The 16,556-nt window shown below is 38.2% G+C and overlaps 1 protein-coding gene across 1 annotated transcript in view; it reads right to left on the bottom strand.

Moving 5' to 3' along the window:
- Positions 1 to 8,214: 8,214 nt before the first annotated feature.
- mphosph8 (M-phase phosphoprotein 8) overlaps positions 8,215 to 16,556 on the bottom strand; it is a 35,017-nt gene continuing 26,675 nt past the window's right edge. The window contains exons 8-14 of the mRNA XM_084724916.1: positions 15,859 to 15,999; positions 15,619 to 15,705; positions 14,823 to 14,977; positions 14,312 to 14,463; positions 12,949 to 13,073; positions 12,379 to 12,462; positions 8,215 to 10,107 (exon numbers count right to left, since the gene is read on the bottom strand). Coding sequence (XP_084581042.1) covers positions 10,066 to 10,107; positions 12,379 to 12,462; positions 12,949 to 13,073; positions 14,312 to 14,463; positions 14,823 to 14,977; positions 15,619 to 15,705; positions 15,859 to 15,999 — 786 coding nt within the window. The 3' untranslated portion in view covers positions 8,215 to 10,065. The remainder of the gene's footprint in view (positions 10,108 to 12,378; positions 12,463 to 12,948; positions 13,074 to 14,311; positions 14,464 to 14,822; positions 14,978 to 15,618; positions 15,706 to 15,858; positions 16,000 to 16,556) is intronic.

Below are 16,556 nucleotides of genomic sequence, written 5' to 3'. Positions count from 1 at the left end.
AGAGATGAAGAAAAGTAGAATAAAACTGGCAATTACGTTTTTAATATGGCGGATCAGGTGCGTTCCCAAGGAAACTAAAAAGAAGAAGGTGACATGACATCACTAGATCATTGTAGGCTCTGCTTGTTGCTGGACTTTGCTGCCAGCTCTTTTGAAGCTTATGGGAGAAGCACAATGAAACCCAACATATCTGCACTGTATGAACTCTGATAAAGAAATGCCTCTATAAATAGAAAGGGAAAAAATACACTTCGGAGATTAACGCACTAAATGATTTCTCTACATGTGCACATTTATTTATTTGCTTTTGGTTGATTGACATTGCATCACCCCTAAGCTTCAGTAGAACTGACACTAAAGTCTGCAGTATAATGATGTAATGTCCCTTCCATCTTTTCCTTGCTACATCCAAAATAATGACCCACATTACTGACGTGCCGATCAGATTTAGTGTGCGGAAAAATTACTTCCATTTCTGCAGTTCCACACATAAATCCAGACTCATCAGATTAAGTGAACCAATGAAATGATTTATTTCTAAACTAACCAGATAAAGTGAACAGGTCTTGCTGAGCAAAATGTCAGAGATGGTGTTGTCCGTGGCTGAGCTCTGTAGCACATTGACATGTCTGGCAGGTGTAGTTTGGTATGTTTATATTAGACAGAACACGTATATCTTTATGGACAGTATCTCCAAAACTTGGCAACTCACACCAAATCATTGGATGAATAGCACTACGGTTAAGAGGGAAAAATATTTTTGAGAATGGGGTGAGCAATGTCTTTAAAGGGGTATTTCAGTGATTAAGTGTTGTGTTTTCATAAAGTTGGGGAACTCACAAGAGACAAATGAAAGAAAGAATGATCAAAATTAAAGCAGCAGAGGAGGTTTTCTGACTTTTGGGTTCTAGGGTGGTTCCATTTACATCGTAGATTGGAAGCCAGAGTCGGGAATGATGTCATGCCTGAGTTGACCGCGTTACAGGACAAGTTGGAAAGAACTTCTTAGAGCTTGATGACAATGCATTCCATAGTATTTTGCACAAACATTTGTCATTTGCTAGAGCCGCCCTACCTAGTAAATGCCCAGTCTGTAAGACGCTACTGTTAGAATACAGTATTAAGGGTCTGTGTCCACCAAAGGGTTCTTTCTTAAACCAGCATATTTTTTTAATTGGCCTTTTCTTTCTAGCAGCCATTTTAATATGAAATAACCAATAAGAAATTACCCTTAGTAAGCCCCGCCCCTTTTTTCTATATGCCCCAATAGAGTGCCTAAGCCCCAGCCCCACCCCCCCACCAGTATGGCACGTAATTTTTGATTTTAAAATATCAGTGATAGTCTATGGTGAGTGACAAATTCTTTTTTGATTCAGTTTGAACTGTGCCACAAATTACACATATGTTGTTTGTCAAGTTAAACACAATTCTACAAGTCAAGAAAGTTTGTGGTGGGTTTGTTATAGTTTAGTTTTGTGTGAAACAGTGTGGTGAACTACATCTCTCCTCTCAGCCGATATACATCACCAACGTCAATCTTACTGTCCCTTGTAAAATTATTTTACCTGAAGTATTTCATCCAATGACTCCTGGGGCCAATCAATCAAGTAAGACCTCTTGTTGTGTGACTACATCTGGTACAAAAACACACAGGCACTGTAGCTTCAGCGGCTAACGTTAGCTTTTGGAGGGACAAAATCATGTCACTTATGTGACTAATGGGTGTGTAGTCTTCCTAATTACATATTTTCACAGTCTTATTCTTAAGCAGTTTTATGGCAGACTGCAAATTGAAAAAATATCTTTTGAAATAAACAGTTGTCATACATCTGATTCGTGGCACAATTCAAATGGGATCAAAAAATAATTTATATCTTGCCATTGACTACATTTCATATTTTCTTCTTAGTTGAGCAACAGTTGAGCAAGCTAGAACCTGTCATATTCCTCCTTTGCTGTATTTAGATGTACTCTGTCCTAGGTTCCTCTGTGTTAAAAGACAAAAAAATGAAGATTGTTCAAAGATGTTGCAGAGAGATCTGTAGCAACATCTGAAGTGAGCTAAAGTTTGCAAAAGACAGTATACTATAGATTAGTTTGCTAACATTAACTAACTAATGTATCTAGCCAGCTAATGATTGTTGTACATTAACCAGCTAGTTTGCCAGCATTTTGCTAATATTAGTTAACTTAAGATATTGCTTTGGTTGCTGTGGGATAGGTCTTTTGTTTGCGATGGGAACATCACATAAGTTGAAAAATGTTCAACTTGGGGTATAACACTGCACATGTCGCTATCATGTTTTACCCAGCCATCCAATCACGGTGGAGGAGGGTGGGACAAATACCACAAAGACCAGCTATCACATCCTACACACACAACTGCTGTGCACACCACAGGAGGAGAAATGAATAATGGTGGTCTTTGAGTATCAATGTCTGCCTGCAGCCATTAAAGTATCTTTACATATCTTCTTTCTCAGTATCTTTATATGCAGTCTATGGTCTGTACAATTTGAATATGAAAAAGAGCATCTAGAGCAAGGGTCAGATAAGTTCTCTACTACGTGCTGACATTTTTGCATTCAGTATTTTGATAACACAAGCTATGTGCAAAATAACGTACTTGCAACACATAAATTAACTGTTACTCCTGTGGATATTTTATATCATAAAAACCAGAGCATCGAAAATACTCCTGAGAGCTTCCAGCTGGGTGAAAAAAAGCTTTTGTGGACGCAGCACCTTAGTCTCAAATGATGGCACCATCAGAGTTCCTTTTCCTTTTGAAAATAGTTTTTATGGGTTTTACACCTTTAACTGACAGGACAGCTGAAGATATGACAGGAAATGCGCAGAGAGAGAGAGAGAGTGGGGGAGTGACATGCAGCAAGGGTCGCAGGTGGGAGTCAAACCCACGTCTGCTGCAGAGGACACACATGTGGCGCACACACACTCTACCAGTTGAGCTACCCAGGTGTCCTGGAGAGTTTTTTTTCAAACTTTTGGAAATTCCCTCTAAAACAGTACAAGGTGGTTAGTCAGTAATGATATGTGACAATATGCACTCTGGAAAACATATTTTTGTGTAATGTTCTTACAGATTATATCAAACATAAAAGTGTTACATAGTATAACAATATAAAATGTCAGATCAGACTATTATTTTGTTATAACATACCAGTGAACCTGTCTTAGCTTAATGCTACATACTTGGACAAGAGACAAGAAGACAGTTAACATGACATTGATTCCACTGTGTTTTACTCCCAGGCTCATTTAAACATATAAACGTGTTGATATTTCAGAATTAATTTACACTTTTCCTATCGACTGGTGTAACACTGTTTTGGGTGCTCCTCCAGATTTCCACTATCCATTGTCTTTTCAGTTGTTGATCGATCAGGCAGTAGTGAAATGATAATGATTTGTCAAACTATGTTTAAGACCTGCAACTTCATTTGAGCTTCCCACAATGAGTGTGACAGAGGAAGATGGCTGCACTGTGAATATGAACTGTGATTAGTATCACTGCTACTATTTTGTCAAAAATGGCTGCTGTGGAAAATGTCTATTGCTCCTTCTTCCAATTTGTTTGAGAGTCTTCTACATGCCTTCTGGTAGATTTGCCAGAAGTGTCTCACATGTCTTTCTCACACAGACACCCAGGTTCAGTTTTTTACTATTTGAATCTTTTTAAATGTTTGACCCGATTCTACTCTGAGGATAAATCATTATCCCTTAGATGCAGACCTTCAAGATCCAGGTGTGTTTAACCAAAAAGTTGAGTACACCTTGAATACACAGGTTCAATTTGAAAAAAATATTACTATTAAAAGCACCTTTTCCACAGCAGTTACACTGACATGAAGTAGCAGGATAAACACAGGTGTTATCAATGATACTAATTAAGGTTCTGCTCCATTCAGGTCAGGCGGAGTCAGGGTGCTGCTGTTGTGCGTGTTGGCTTATTGGAAAGGCTCTGCTACACTAAAAACAAAATGGAACCTTAATTATTATTGTTAGTAACACCTGTGTTTACCCTACTATTTCATATCAGTATGGCTGTCAGGAAAATATATATTTCCGGCAACAGTGATGATTTAGACATGATTCAAAATGTGTCACCTGCATGTAACAATCGCTCAAACAATTACTAGACACATTACTTAGGTTTCAATAAAAGTCTTAATTATTATTATTTTTTTTATTTAAAGCCAGCACTCATTGAAACAGCAGTCTCCCAGCATGTTGTCATCTGTTAGCCTCCCACTCACTGTTCCTTAAGCAGGTGCACGTCAGAAAAGACTGACAAATCACTCTTAAGTGTAGCAACACGTGCACGACTGGCGAGTGGAGTCTTTATTTTGTGCAAAAGGCAAAAAGCAATTAGGCTCTCTCTGACTTATTTTATTTCTTTATCTAAAAAGCGAACTATTCAGTCAGAGATGAAAGTATTGCAATTACAATTTCAAGCAATTTCAAGCATTCAATCCAAAATCAAAGGAATTTTTAAACCTTGAAAACATTACATTAAAAGTCAAGTGTTTTTTAAGAACCCTGGTTGTTGTTGTGGAGTTCACACAGTCATGTTTCCTCTAGAACATACTTTCTAAAGCTAATGTCAGAAACAAATGGACTAACTGAACAGTTTATTTTCTTGCTGGCCCATCATGCAACATTGTTGAATGTATGTTGTTTAAAAGTGAGTTGATTAAATGTTATTTTGTTATCATCAATCATTCCTGACATCTGACCTTGACTAAAAATAAGATTTGAGAACCCTCGCTGTAGAAAAATGGCAGTGCAACATGGTGGCCTCTGTTGATATAGAGAACTCATTCTAAGCTAACAAAAAATGATGATCCTTATTTTCAGGTGATTATACCAAAACGAAAACATACTTATGAATATTACATTCAATTTCTGCCATATTCTGCCAATAGATACCTGTAAATCTTACACACTGGAAGTTTAAAAGTAAAATTCAAGCACTTTCAAGATACGTAAATCAAACATCTCCAGATTCTCAAATCCTTCATCATCACATCTAAATTGTTACTATAGATACAATTGCAAAAAACAGTAGCACTAAATAATATTAATAGTAGTACAAAATCAATATACGTTACCATACTTACTAGCTATGTAACTTTGTATGTTTTGATGATGATTATTTATTGCTTGATAATCTCCAGAGTAAGGGGTCAATAGCTTTGAATGACAAATATGATGATGGGATTGTTTCATTTCCAACAGTAAAACATTTTTGGTTTACATGAGTGATTATGTGGATGAAACGCAAGATCATGTTAAAAATCAAGCATTTTCCAGGCAGTATATTCAAAACTCACACATATTCCTAACCTTGAAAGCATAACAATTAAAATTAAAGCTTTTTTTTTCCAAACAGTGAAGACTGTATGAACCCTGAAAGGTGACATTTTATTTGGTGATGGAGGCCTATGGGGTCTAAGGTGCTTACTGTGTATAATCACAACATCCCCACTCCAACTCTAGCCAGAGCCCCTTCGCTTTTACCCTTCACTCTGTTCTGTCCTCTACTAAATATAAACCTAACGATGAACAGTGTCTTAAAAAACATGCTCTGAACACCTACTTTATCACAAATCTAAAATTTTGCCCTGGATGAAAAACTTCCCATATGCTGAACGAATACAGGCAGAGAAACCAGTGTGGAAACATATGAACACATTTTATTCAGGACAGAGACACAGCCTCAAGGTAAGCAGTGCTGGCTGCTGCACCATCTATACAAACGACATTGAGATCGCTCCCTCTCACACATACAGTACATCTACCCGCAGGAACATTCAGAGCCAAATATTTGCCAACAACACCCTCAACGTAAGGCAAGACAGAAGTGATGGGGATTGGCTAAGTAGTCAGAAAAACCACGAGGGTTGTAACTATCAGCAAATAGCAGGATTTATCTCAATTCCTAATCCTAGAGTTCATTAATGACTACTTTTCTGATGCATGCTTGCAGGTTACGATTCATTGCTTATGATGGTTTAAAAACTTAAGAAAATTTTGAGTCTGCTGTTGCTTTTCATCTCATTTGATGATAAATGGGAACCAATCACTGCATATAAAATAGGAGAAATACAGTAAAAACTACAAAACAGCTCAGTGATTTGCAAAATGCTTAGTTGTATTTGTAAAGTGTGTGGTAAACGGGCTAAAACACGCAAAGGTCTGCTCTGGAGTCATCTTTGGTTTTTCAGATAATCCATGGACAGGTCAGAGCTTGTGCCATCACACTGATTGGTTCGGACCAGATTCGTCTTGTGTCCAAAGACCTACACCAAAACACTGCCTTGTCCACACACTCACTCCTCACTCTGTAACAAGACATGTAGGTAAAAGATAAACATGAAAAGTAAATAAAGGCAGTTCTGATTTTCATTTGGCTGCATTTATAAGATCCTCTGCTATTTAACATAGTAAAATGAAACCGTGTTTACAGCATACCTGAAAAATTGTTAGGTCAGGGATAAACAGACAAATAAAGTCTTGTTACAGTGCGCCAGTAAGACGGAAGGTGTTGTAGGGTTAGATTTCTGGAGCATCCACATGTCTGTTCAGACTTATATGAACTCAGAAGTTGTGACAACAAATACGCACGAAAAAAAAAAAAAAAACTGACAAGAATAATGTAATAATATAAAGGGATAGTTCAGATTATTTGAAGTGTGGTTGATTGAGGTACTATGGCTGACACAGCCCCAGTCTGGAGTACCAGTGGAGGAAGTTAAGAAAAGTACCGCTGTGGACAGGATCTGCAGTATTTTAGACACTTAAAAAGGCCCACCTAAAGGAAAAAAATCAATATTAATTTAAGTGTACATAATATCAGTATATTTTCAAAACAGTAATTTTACTGTGCAGAAGTTCAGGTATTGCTGGTCTACTGCTGCCTTGATTATTGTACTTTTAAACACTGGTGAACTTGAACTAATTCCTTTAAATATGATGATAAATAAAAAGTCACATAATAACACAAACAAATAAACAGATTGAGGCAGTGGTAGACCAGTAACTCCCGTGTTCTGCAATGTAATATTACTGATATGTAGTCTGGGGAAAGGAGAGATATATAGCTTATATGATAGCGGTCTGATAGCAAGGTAAAGCAGTGAAAATATTCTAAATATGGCATATGCTTAAACTGATATTGATTTTTTTTAGATGTGGCTGAACTTTGTTTTGCTGTTGACCCTGTTCACAGCAGGGCTTTTCTTAGCTTCCTACACTGGTGCTCCTGCTGTTTCTTCAAACTGGAGTGGTGACAGCCATCTACTGTAGATAATACACTGACTATCAATAAATACCTCATACAACCCCACTTCATATAATCCTAACTATCCCTTTAAATCGATATCTGCTCAGGATCAACAGAGAGCCGATTACATTTTTATGCAAACAGTACTGATTGTCTCTGTTTGCTACACCCTCAGCAGTCTGGCACTTTTTCAAATATTTTTTAAGTTGTCACTGAGACAAAATCACAAATCAGGAAGTGAGCTATTCATATCTAAGGATCAGCAGCAACTGGAGTCAGACTTACACGTGTCCACTGAGCTACTGGTTGTGTTTTTAAATTGTCAACAAAAGCACAAACGAGTTTATTCCTTCTTGACTTTTTCACTTTAACTACAACAAAAAGGAAAAAAGTGAAAACAGGATATTAAGGCAGCTTGGAGTCAATTTGGAGACACAAACACAAAAAATTCACTAGCATTGTTCAAGACTTTAAAGACAAGCTGCTGCCCTGAGCTCTGAGCCCCAAGTTCACAGACAATATCACACAGCTAAAATCTAGGCGTGTTCTCGCAACATTAGGGTTTGGTATTTATGTCCTGCTGTAGAGGGGCTCCTTTAATATCAAACACAACTTTTCAAATCCTCATGAAAAAGATTGTCAGAGGACGATAAAGGGGAGTGTTGAGAGTTTTGATTGGCGGTCATGTACTGACAAGCTCAGTACAGAGTCTGTGTGACAATGCAGCGATCAGCAGGTGACTAAGAAGCTTTTCAATCTAAAAACCCCTAACATTTACTAGCAGGGCGGTCGATCTAAGGTAAGATGTTTTAGCCCTTAAAAGTAAATTAACACTGGAGCTTTTTACTGTACACACTAAATAAGTTAACCCACTCCTACAGTGGCAAAATAGCAACAAAACATTATCAGTCTTCAAATGACCACTTTATAACTGTATATATGTATGTATATATTTATATATATGTGAATATGTACAGACCAGAAAATATAAACAGCAACTCTGTGCATGGAAAGTAAAAGTAACTTTTCTTCATCTATTTAAACACTCAACATCTTATTTTGCAACTACCTCATTGTAGTGTATTAACTTGTGGGAAAGTGTTGTAAACAATTCACTAGGGGAGTAAAGGAGAATGACACAGGGTAGATTAGATCATATCAAGTGGGGCTGTGTGAGAAATTAATTGATAGTCTGTGTATTAGCTACAGTTGATGGTAATTGACAGGCCCTTAGTTTAGAGAAGCAGAGAAGAGTAACAGCAGGGAAGCAAAGCAGTTTCAGCAGCAAAACATATTTTAGCCACTAAAAAAGGTCTACTTAAAAAAAAAAATCAGTCTTAGTTTAAGTATATGCTATATTTAAAATGTTTTCACTGCTTTACTTTGCCTGTTCTGATGGAAATCGCTATTATCTGAGCGAAATATTGTGCTCTCCACACAAGCCAGACTCTGAAGAGGAAATCAGTCATTTTACCTTACAGAACTCAAGAATTGCTGGTCCACTGGTGCCTTGATCTACTAGTTAGTTTGTGTTCTTGTAAGACTCACACCAATGTCACATAACAACACAAATAAACTAATCAATTGACACAGTGGTAGACCAGCAATTCCAGTGATCTGTGAGGTAAAATTAGGATCCAAAGATATTTGGTTTATAATAACGGCGGTTTCCCGTCAGAAAAGACTGATGGCAAAGTAATCATAAAATATTCTATTTAGCGTAGATTTAAAATACTTTTTTTTTAATGGCTAAAATACCTTTTGTTGCTGGTACTCCTCTCTGCTAACTGTTGGAGTGTCAACTAGCATCTACTGTAGGTAATACTCTGACTATAAGTACCTCATACAACCTACAACCCCACTTTGAATAATCCGAACTGTCATGTGCACGAGAGATGAGTCACTGTTTGAATTTCTACCTCTCGATTCTCATTCTCAAATCTCATTTTGGTTGTTGACATTTACAAAAAAAAAAAAAAAAAACTTTTTCTAATTTGTTGTCAATGGAGAAGTGCCAGATCTGAAATCCAAAACTTAACTTAGCTTTAGGATAGAGTCCACAAGTTTTCACTGACATGACAAAAAAAAATCCTCAGGGGACAACACTCATACACAGGTTCATACAATGAAACAAATCCATTACAAAATAATGTGTTACCAAAAACATGGGCAGGAAAGCAATAGCTTGGTCCAAGAAAAATGCTAAAAATAGGGGGAAAAAAAAGTTATGCAAAATCCCTTTACTGTGTTCTTCAAATGCACCCAAAAAACTTTGTCAATCTACACACGCGTACACACAGGCTAGGTTTACAAACAACACACGCATCTATCATATCCACGCCGACGGAAGGTTGAACTCGGAGAAAGGCACGACTCAGGAGGGTTTCAGTCTTGGAAGTTACTACAGTAAAAGAAGAGAGAGTTTCTGATCGCCTCGTTCCACTGTAAAGCTGCGTTTCACCAGTGAATGGACGGGCTGCTTGAGGTTTAATCAACCTCACGACATCCTCAGATTTGTGCAGAACTGTGGTCTGGACAAGATTCAGATATCATCAATGCACTTCACTCTTTGAGAATTTGCACTGACGTCAGAGGATGCCAACTTCTAATTTCACTTCATGGTGATCCAACAAACTCTTAGAAGACAATGAGCTTTTCAGAGTGTTTCAGCTGCTGCTCAGTGTGTGTATGTGTGGTGATGTGTTTATTTGTGTGTTTTGCCGTCTTGGCCAGGCTTGCTGGTGTGACCTTTGACATGATCATTGCAGCTGGACTCTGTACGCACAGATGAGGAGCTTGACCTGAGGAAAGAAAAAGATCAAAGAAAAAAAAAACCTGTTAAATAATCCACAACTGTTTCATTACAATATAGTTTGATTTTTAACTACTTCTACTGACTGAGGCCACAAAGTGTTTATTCTGTTTCAGAACTCTTTTACATTGGCAGTACTAAACTTGAGCTGCAATGATTAGTCAATAATTGATCAGTCAGTCGAAAAATAAAAGGTTGCCAACTATTTTGATAATCAGTTATTTTGTGACAGTAATTTTCCAAGCATGAATGTCAAACATTTGCAGTTTCCACATGCTGCTTTTCTTTGTCATTTAATAATGAAAATAATTATTTGTTGCAGCCCTATGTGAAACACTCGCTGTCTGGAGTGTGTTACACTTTTTGTTTGGAATAAATACAAGAAAAATTGGAGAACCATTGACTCCCACCATGTATAAGACAAGCAACTTCTGTTGATGAATTTAAGAAACAGCTAAAAACGTACTTTTATGAACATGCTTTTCATTTATTTGGCTTGTTTGTTTTTATGGCTTTATATCTTAGGAAACAGTTTTTTAATTTCATAATTTACTTATTACTAGTATCATCAATTTCTTTTGTTAAATCTTTTGACGATTTTACCATTTGAACTCCTTTTCTTCACCTGTTAGTGAGTTTTGATTTTGTTTTTTTTTTTCTTCTTGTGAAGACGTTTCAGCAGCATTCTACGTTATGAAATGTACTATATAAATAAAGTTTGTCATTATTATTATTATTAAAATGTATGAGAGACCACCAAATTTGGACAGTTATGGCCAGAAATCTTCTCCAGTGGCGGCATGACCCCATGACTCCCCTTAGCTGGCTGCTCCATATCCTTGTGGAAAACCCTACATTGTCCAGCTACCAGAAATACTCACTTGTGTTGCTAAATGTGTATTAATCTATGACTGAAAACAGTCTCCAAGAACTACACTTTTTTACTCCTATTTGAGTGATGTTTGATATATAAACTACAGCGAGCGTCCTCGGGTCACTCGCTGCATACAAGTCCCCTTTCAGTGACTGAATGAAGCGCTCTGCCTGCTATAGTCACTATACTAAGAATATAGGCTGAGAATAAAACCACTCATTTTGTTTATTGAGTACATTTCATACCAGCCTGGAACAACTGATCCTCAGCTGTTTGGTCTCTTTCAGGACATCTCTTTATCACTGGAAAGCTGCTGTGAAACTGTACAGTAGCTCCCGAATGATGTTAGAGACAGAGCATGATCTCAGAGGACACAGACAGTGTTACATGACTCTGGATGCTCATCAACTTTGAAAGAAACTTGGAAGCTATTTGTGGTGCTTGTGGTAGCTAGCTAACCTTGGAGTGTTGCTCCAGCCAAGAACAGTTTGAGACCCTCAAACCCTCCTGGCTCAAAAGGTCAGTGTAAGAACTTTGTCGGTTATTCCTTATTTACTAAAAGACTGCAAGGTGCTATACAATTCTGTTATCACAGCAGGAAAAAAAGTACTTTCTCACAACAAGGGCAGAGTAACACCAGTAGAAATACACTACTCACATAACAAAGTGAGCAGAACAAACATACCAAGAAATGAATATAGCTGTCTGGCTAAAGCGCTGTATTGCTGGATGACATTGCATTATGTTGTGACAAAAGTTGATCCAGGTTAAACTTTTTTGCAGGTTGTCTCCCCGCTGTGCAAATGCAGCGGACTCACTGAAATGAAGGAGGAGGATTTGATGTAGCATTGTTGTCAGATCTTATCATGGCCTCCATGAAGCAAGGAAGCTGTGGCCAACTTGGACTATGTCCATTACAGTTCAATAAGTATAATAAATTTTAACTAGAGATATCACAGTAACAGATACTTCAACATTAAATCGAAGCCAAAATTTACATACATGCTGGCTCTTGTTTTTCTACAGTACCGTATGTACCAGGACTACATTTTTTCTGGACATGATGGATGTGGCATATGAGCCTACAAGTCTTCTCATCTGTGGTTAAATGCCAAAGGAAGTAGAAGAATGCCTTCCATCATGGAAGAACCAGAGTTTATGCCTCTATGGTTATTGTAGAATTCTGGCCATCCAGAACAACTGCTGGACATATGTTTTACTAATTGCCATATAATTCAGGGTCGCATCATTTATTCTTCCTTTAAATGGCTTAAAATGACACTGTTCAAACCCCAAAACAACTTTTAGTCAGGCTCCATGATGGCCTGATTGGCAACAGATGTATTAAAATTGTTGTGAGTGTCTGTGTTTGTGTACGTGTGTCACCTTCGCTGTTGGTGCTTCTGCCAGACGAATGAAGAGTCTATTGATGCCTGGAACCGGGCTGAAGGAGTAGATGAAGTGACTATCCTGAATGTGTGAAGACAAAAATGAATACATTTGGAAAAATAAGCATATCACCACTTACTACAAAATAACACTTAACAAAATAAAATACAATAAATTACAGCGATGCTGAAATACATGCATGCATAGTTTCCTGTGACTTGCTTGTGCAGGAGTAAGTAATTTGAATCTTGTGCGTGAATGGCAAACTCTTTCATTAACAATGAAAGCTCTTATATAGCGAGGTAATTACTGAGTGTAAAAACACTGAATAGCTATTACAGGAAAAACAGCCACTGTGAGTCATATCAAAATGTGGTTTCATACAATGAAAATTGTATAGATTATGACAAATTTTTTCGGTATCTTTTGATCTGCTGCCGTTTTGTATGTTATCTCATTTTATCTATTTGTATTTAACCAAATGTGTTTCTATTTGTTCTGATAAACTGCTTGCTAACTTTTGCTTTTATCTTCAGCAGTTGTCTGCTGTTTTTGATAAGAACCAACCAGGAAGATGGGCAGCTGGAACTTGTCATTGAGCACCACGGCGTGAACGCTGCAGGGTCCGGACAGCCTGGCTGTGATTTCATTCAAGAAGCTAGCGTGGAAGATGAAGAGGAGGATGCCCGAGCCTGAAGTGAGAGAAGAGGAAGAGAAAAAGAACGAAGGTTAAAAAGGCAAAGGAGTGTCTCCCACAAAGCTGTCTGAATGTTGTGGACACTTTTTTAACTTCAAAAATACCTTTTTTAAGGTAAAGGTATTGAGAAAACTCTCAAGACAAACCAAGACTCAGGTGTGGTTAATTACAAAAAAGAAAACCAAACAAGCAAACACATACTGAACCTAAACAAACATTACACATATCAAAAAGAAAACAACAATCATCCAGTCTCCCTAAAAGAATGAAGTGAAGTATGAACCCCAAAATGAAGTTGTACATCTAAACATACAACTAGCTGTTAACAGTGGGAATGGGAATTGATAAGATTGTATTGATACCGATGCCATTATTTATTCTGCTTATCGGCTGATTCTTTATCGATTCCCTTATTGATTCTTGATCAATTTTCTGTGTGGATAGAAGTCTGCCACAAAGGTTTTGAGTGTCAACACAACTATTGAATTTTCTCTGAGTCTCAACAGTGTAGAAACAGAGTAGTAAAAAGGCATGCATTTGTATTCATTTAGGTTTCCAATGAAAAAGAAAACAAATGCCAAATCCGTCTGCATGGCACTAAGCTTTTGTTGTGAAAAAAAGGGTGAAACAATTATAAATTAAAAAAAGAAACTGCATTGCAGAACCAGAACAACGTTTCTGGGACAGACACTCATACTGGGGAGTTGACATGCAGAAGTATTGTGTTTACTACTGAGGAGAATAGGGGGATAGTGTTGTTTCTGTTAAGCTGTGTAACTGAAAAAAATCTAAGGGTTTGTTAGTGGCTGTACTCTCCACTGTTTAAGCAACTAACTTGAATTTCAAAATCCCCAGATGACTGTTATGTGGGGAGATCTCCAACTTTCTGGTATTGCAAAACAAATGAAAATATAATATTCATTTACTCCTGGTAATAGATGTGCAGCTCTGTTGGGAAGCAGTGGCCCGTTTCTTTCTTTCTTCTTTCTTTGGGAAATGAAGCCACGCTTCATCCTCTTCACATGACTCCTCCTTGTTCAAAGTTTCTAGCAGTGTAGATGCATGAGTTTGACTCCTTTGTTTCTCAAGGCACAACTTTTGGAAAAACATGCCAGCATCGACATCCGCTCAGAGGCATACAATTCTGATGGATCAGTCAACGAGGAATGCGTTCTCGATTCTCATCCCACTCAACAGATTTGATGATCTCTAAATTGAGAATTTGTGTCTTACCCTCTGGTTGTGGCTGTGACTTGAAGCCAAACTCCATGGAGAAGTCCGGTCCCTCACAAAGCCTGTGGCAGGCAAGAGGGAAGACGGGCTCCAGCAGCACCAGACGAGACTCAAAGTACGCTCGGATGGTGTCCTCTGCCACACTGGACAGCCTGAGAGACGGAGGGAAGGGCAGAGAAAAACAGTTTGAATGTCTTTATGAGCAAATTGCATGAAAATACAGGATGGATAGATGAACAAGAAGACAAACACACAATAATGAAGGGTGTGGTTTTTAAAACTGCTGTGTAAACAGAAATAGCTTCTGTTTATTATTGGTAATATAGTGCTGTGGGCAATTTACTGACAACACCTCTGATGGTTTCTTTCAAGTTTTTTCAGATACACACTATGGTATCAATAAAGAACTTTTTAATTAATATTTGTTTCTCCTCCAGAACACATCCAGCTGTAGACTCCATCCTTTTCCTGCCAGTGTTAAGTGAGATTGGAAGCTATGGTTAGCACTCACATGCTGATGTGGTCCTTGATGAGGTCGCTCACGATCAGATTGTTGCTGAGCTTGGCAAAGTATGTAGCTGTGTTCTTGTGTTTGGACAGGACGTTGCAGTCAGCTCCATACTCCAGCAGGAGGCGCACTATGTCAGCATTTCCTCTTTTGCATGCCTGAACAGAAGGACAATAAACATTTAGCAACACACCCCGCGTCCCATGCACAGATCGTACTAGTGTAAATTCTCTGAACATAAATAAAGATTGGCTCTTCTTTTTCAGCGCTTTTGTTAAGGTGATTAGACATTTCTATGAGGCTGAGGAAATAATAAAGATGGCCTGTGAAGTCTTCTTGTGAACAAACAAAAGTTATGTCAACATTCAGTGTTTATCACTAAACATGTTGGTTTAACATGTGATGAACTCATTTCCTTTCTCATAAAACTTTTTGCAAGGACTTTTTTTCTTAAAAATGTCACTCCTACATTGTTTACATCCATGTTTACTAGCAAATAAAGATGCACAGGTATATCAGCGAACATCAGCATCCACCGATATTCATTTTGTTGACTGATGTTAATGAGTTGGAGTCACAATTTGGTGTTTATAAAACATGTTAGCTATTTGCGGGTGGACTCGGACCACAGCAGCTAGAAAACCCAGCTGCTGATTTGGAGAAGAAGACACTGGCAGGGCACAATTCTAGTATGATGTGCTCAATCAAAGACTGTGTCTGTGTCTGGTGTAAATGCTCAAACTTGGGCTAGTTTCATTGCTATGTGAACCAGAAATTTGTGTATGAAATGCAACATTACCTTCATCAGTGCTGTCTCCCCGCCTTGTGTCTGAGCGTTGACATAGGAGCCTGCCTCCAGCAGGATAGCAACAGTTGTCAAGAAATTCTGACAGAGGACATATACAAAAATACGTGTGAGAAAAATACACATTTTCCTCATTTCCTGAGGGAAATGTCTGTGATATTTATTCTAATCAAAAAACAACATTACAGTAAAATATAAGAGCACCTTCTCATAGTGGGTGGGATGCCCCCTTACCTTTTCAGCAGCATGCATCAGGGCTGTGGTGCCATTTTTCTGTCGTCCATTCACCCTCACCCCCTTCTTTATCAGCAACCTGAGGATGTCGTCCTGCCCTCCTGCTGCAGCCAGCATGCTCAGGGACATACCACTGACATCCTGTGACAAACAGACAGACAATGTTACAATGCCACAAAAGAAGGAGTTAAGTGACCGGTTTCAGTTGAACTGACGAGTGGGAAAACATTTCTACAAAGTTTTTTGAATTCTGCCATTTTCTCTTTGGCCCTCAGAAGGCACAGTGCAGCTTTCCCACATCATCAACAAACTTCTCCTGTGTTATAAAACAGTAAACTACAGAGAACACTGGCTAGTAAACTACAGAGAACACTGGCTGGATGAGTCTGTGTGACATGAAAAGCCTTGTACAACCCTGACAGGTTGTCACTTTATCAAGGGACTGAAACATGCACGCAATCATCCACACACACTGTCTACAGGCAATTTAGCACTTACATGTCTATCCACTGGGAGGAAACCTACGCAGGCACAGGGAGAACATGCAAACTCATAGAAAGGCCTCAATCAGCTGCCAGGTGCAGACCTAGAAACTTCTTTCTCTTGATGCAACGGTGATAAACACCTTCCACTGCACCAGCTCTGACTAAGGCCTTACAAAAGTGAAACACTTTAACTTTGTAATATATGTATCTTGC

This window comes from Lutjanus erythropterus, chromosome 8 (genome assembly GCF_056507025.1).
Source record: "Lutjanus erythropterus isolate fLutEry1 chromosome 8, fLutEry1.hap2, whole genome shotgun sequence".
In the NCBI taxonomy this organism is placed as follows: Eukaryota; Metazoa; Chordata; class Actinopteri; order Lutjaniformes; family Lutjanidae; genus Lutjanus; species Lutjanus erythropterus.
This window is presented reverse-complemented; position numbering and strand designations above follow the sequence as displayed.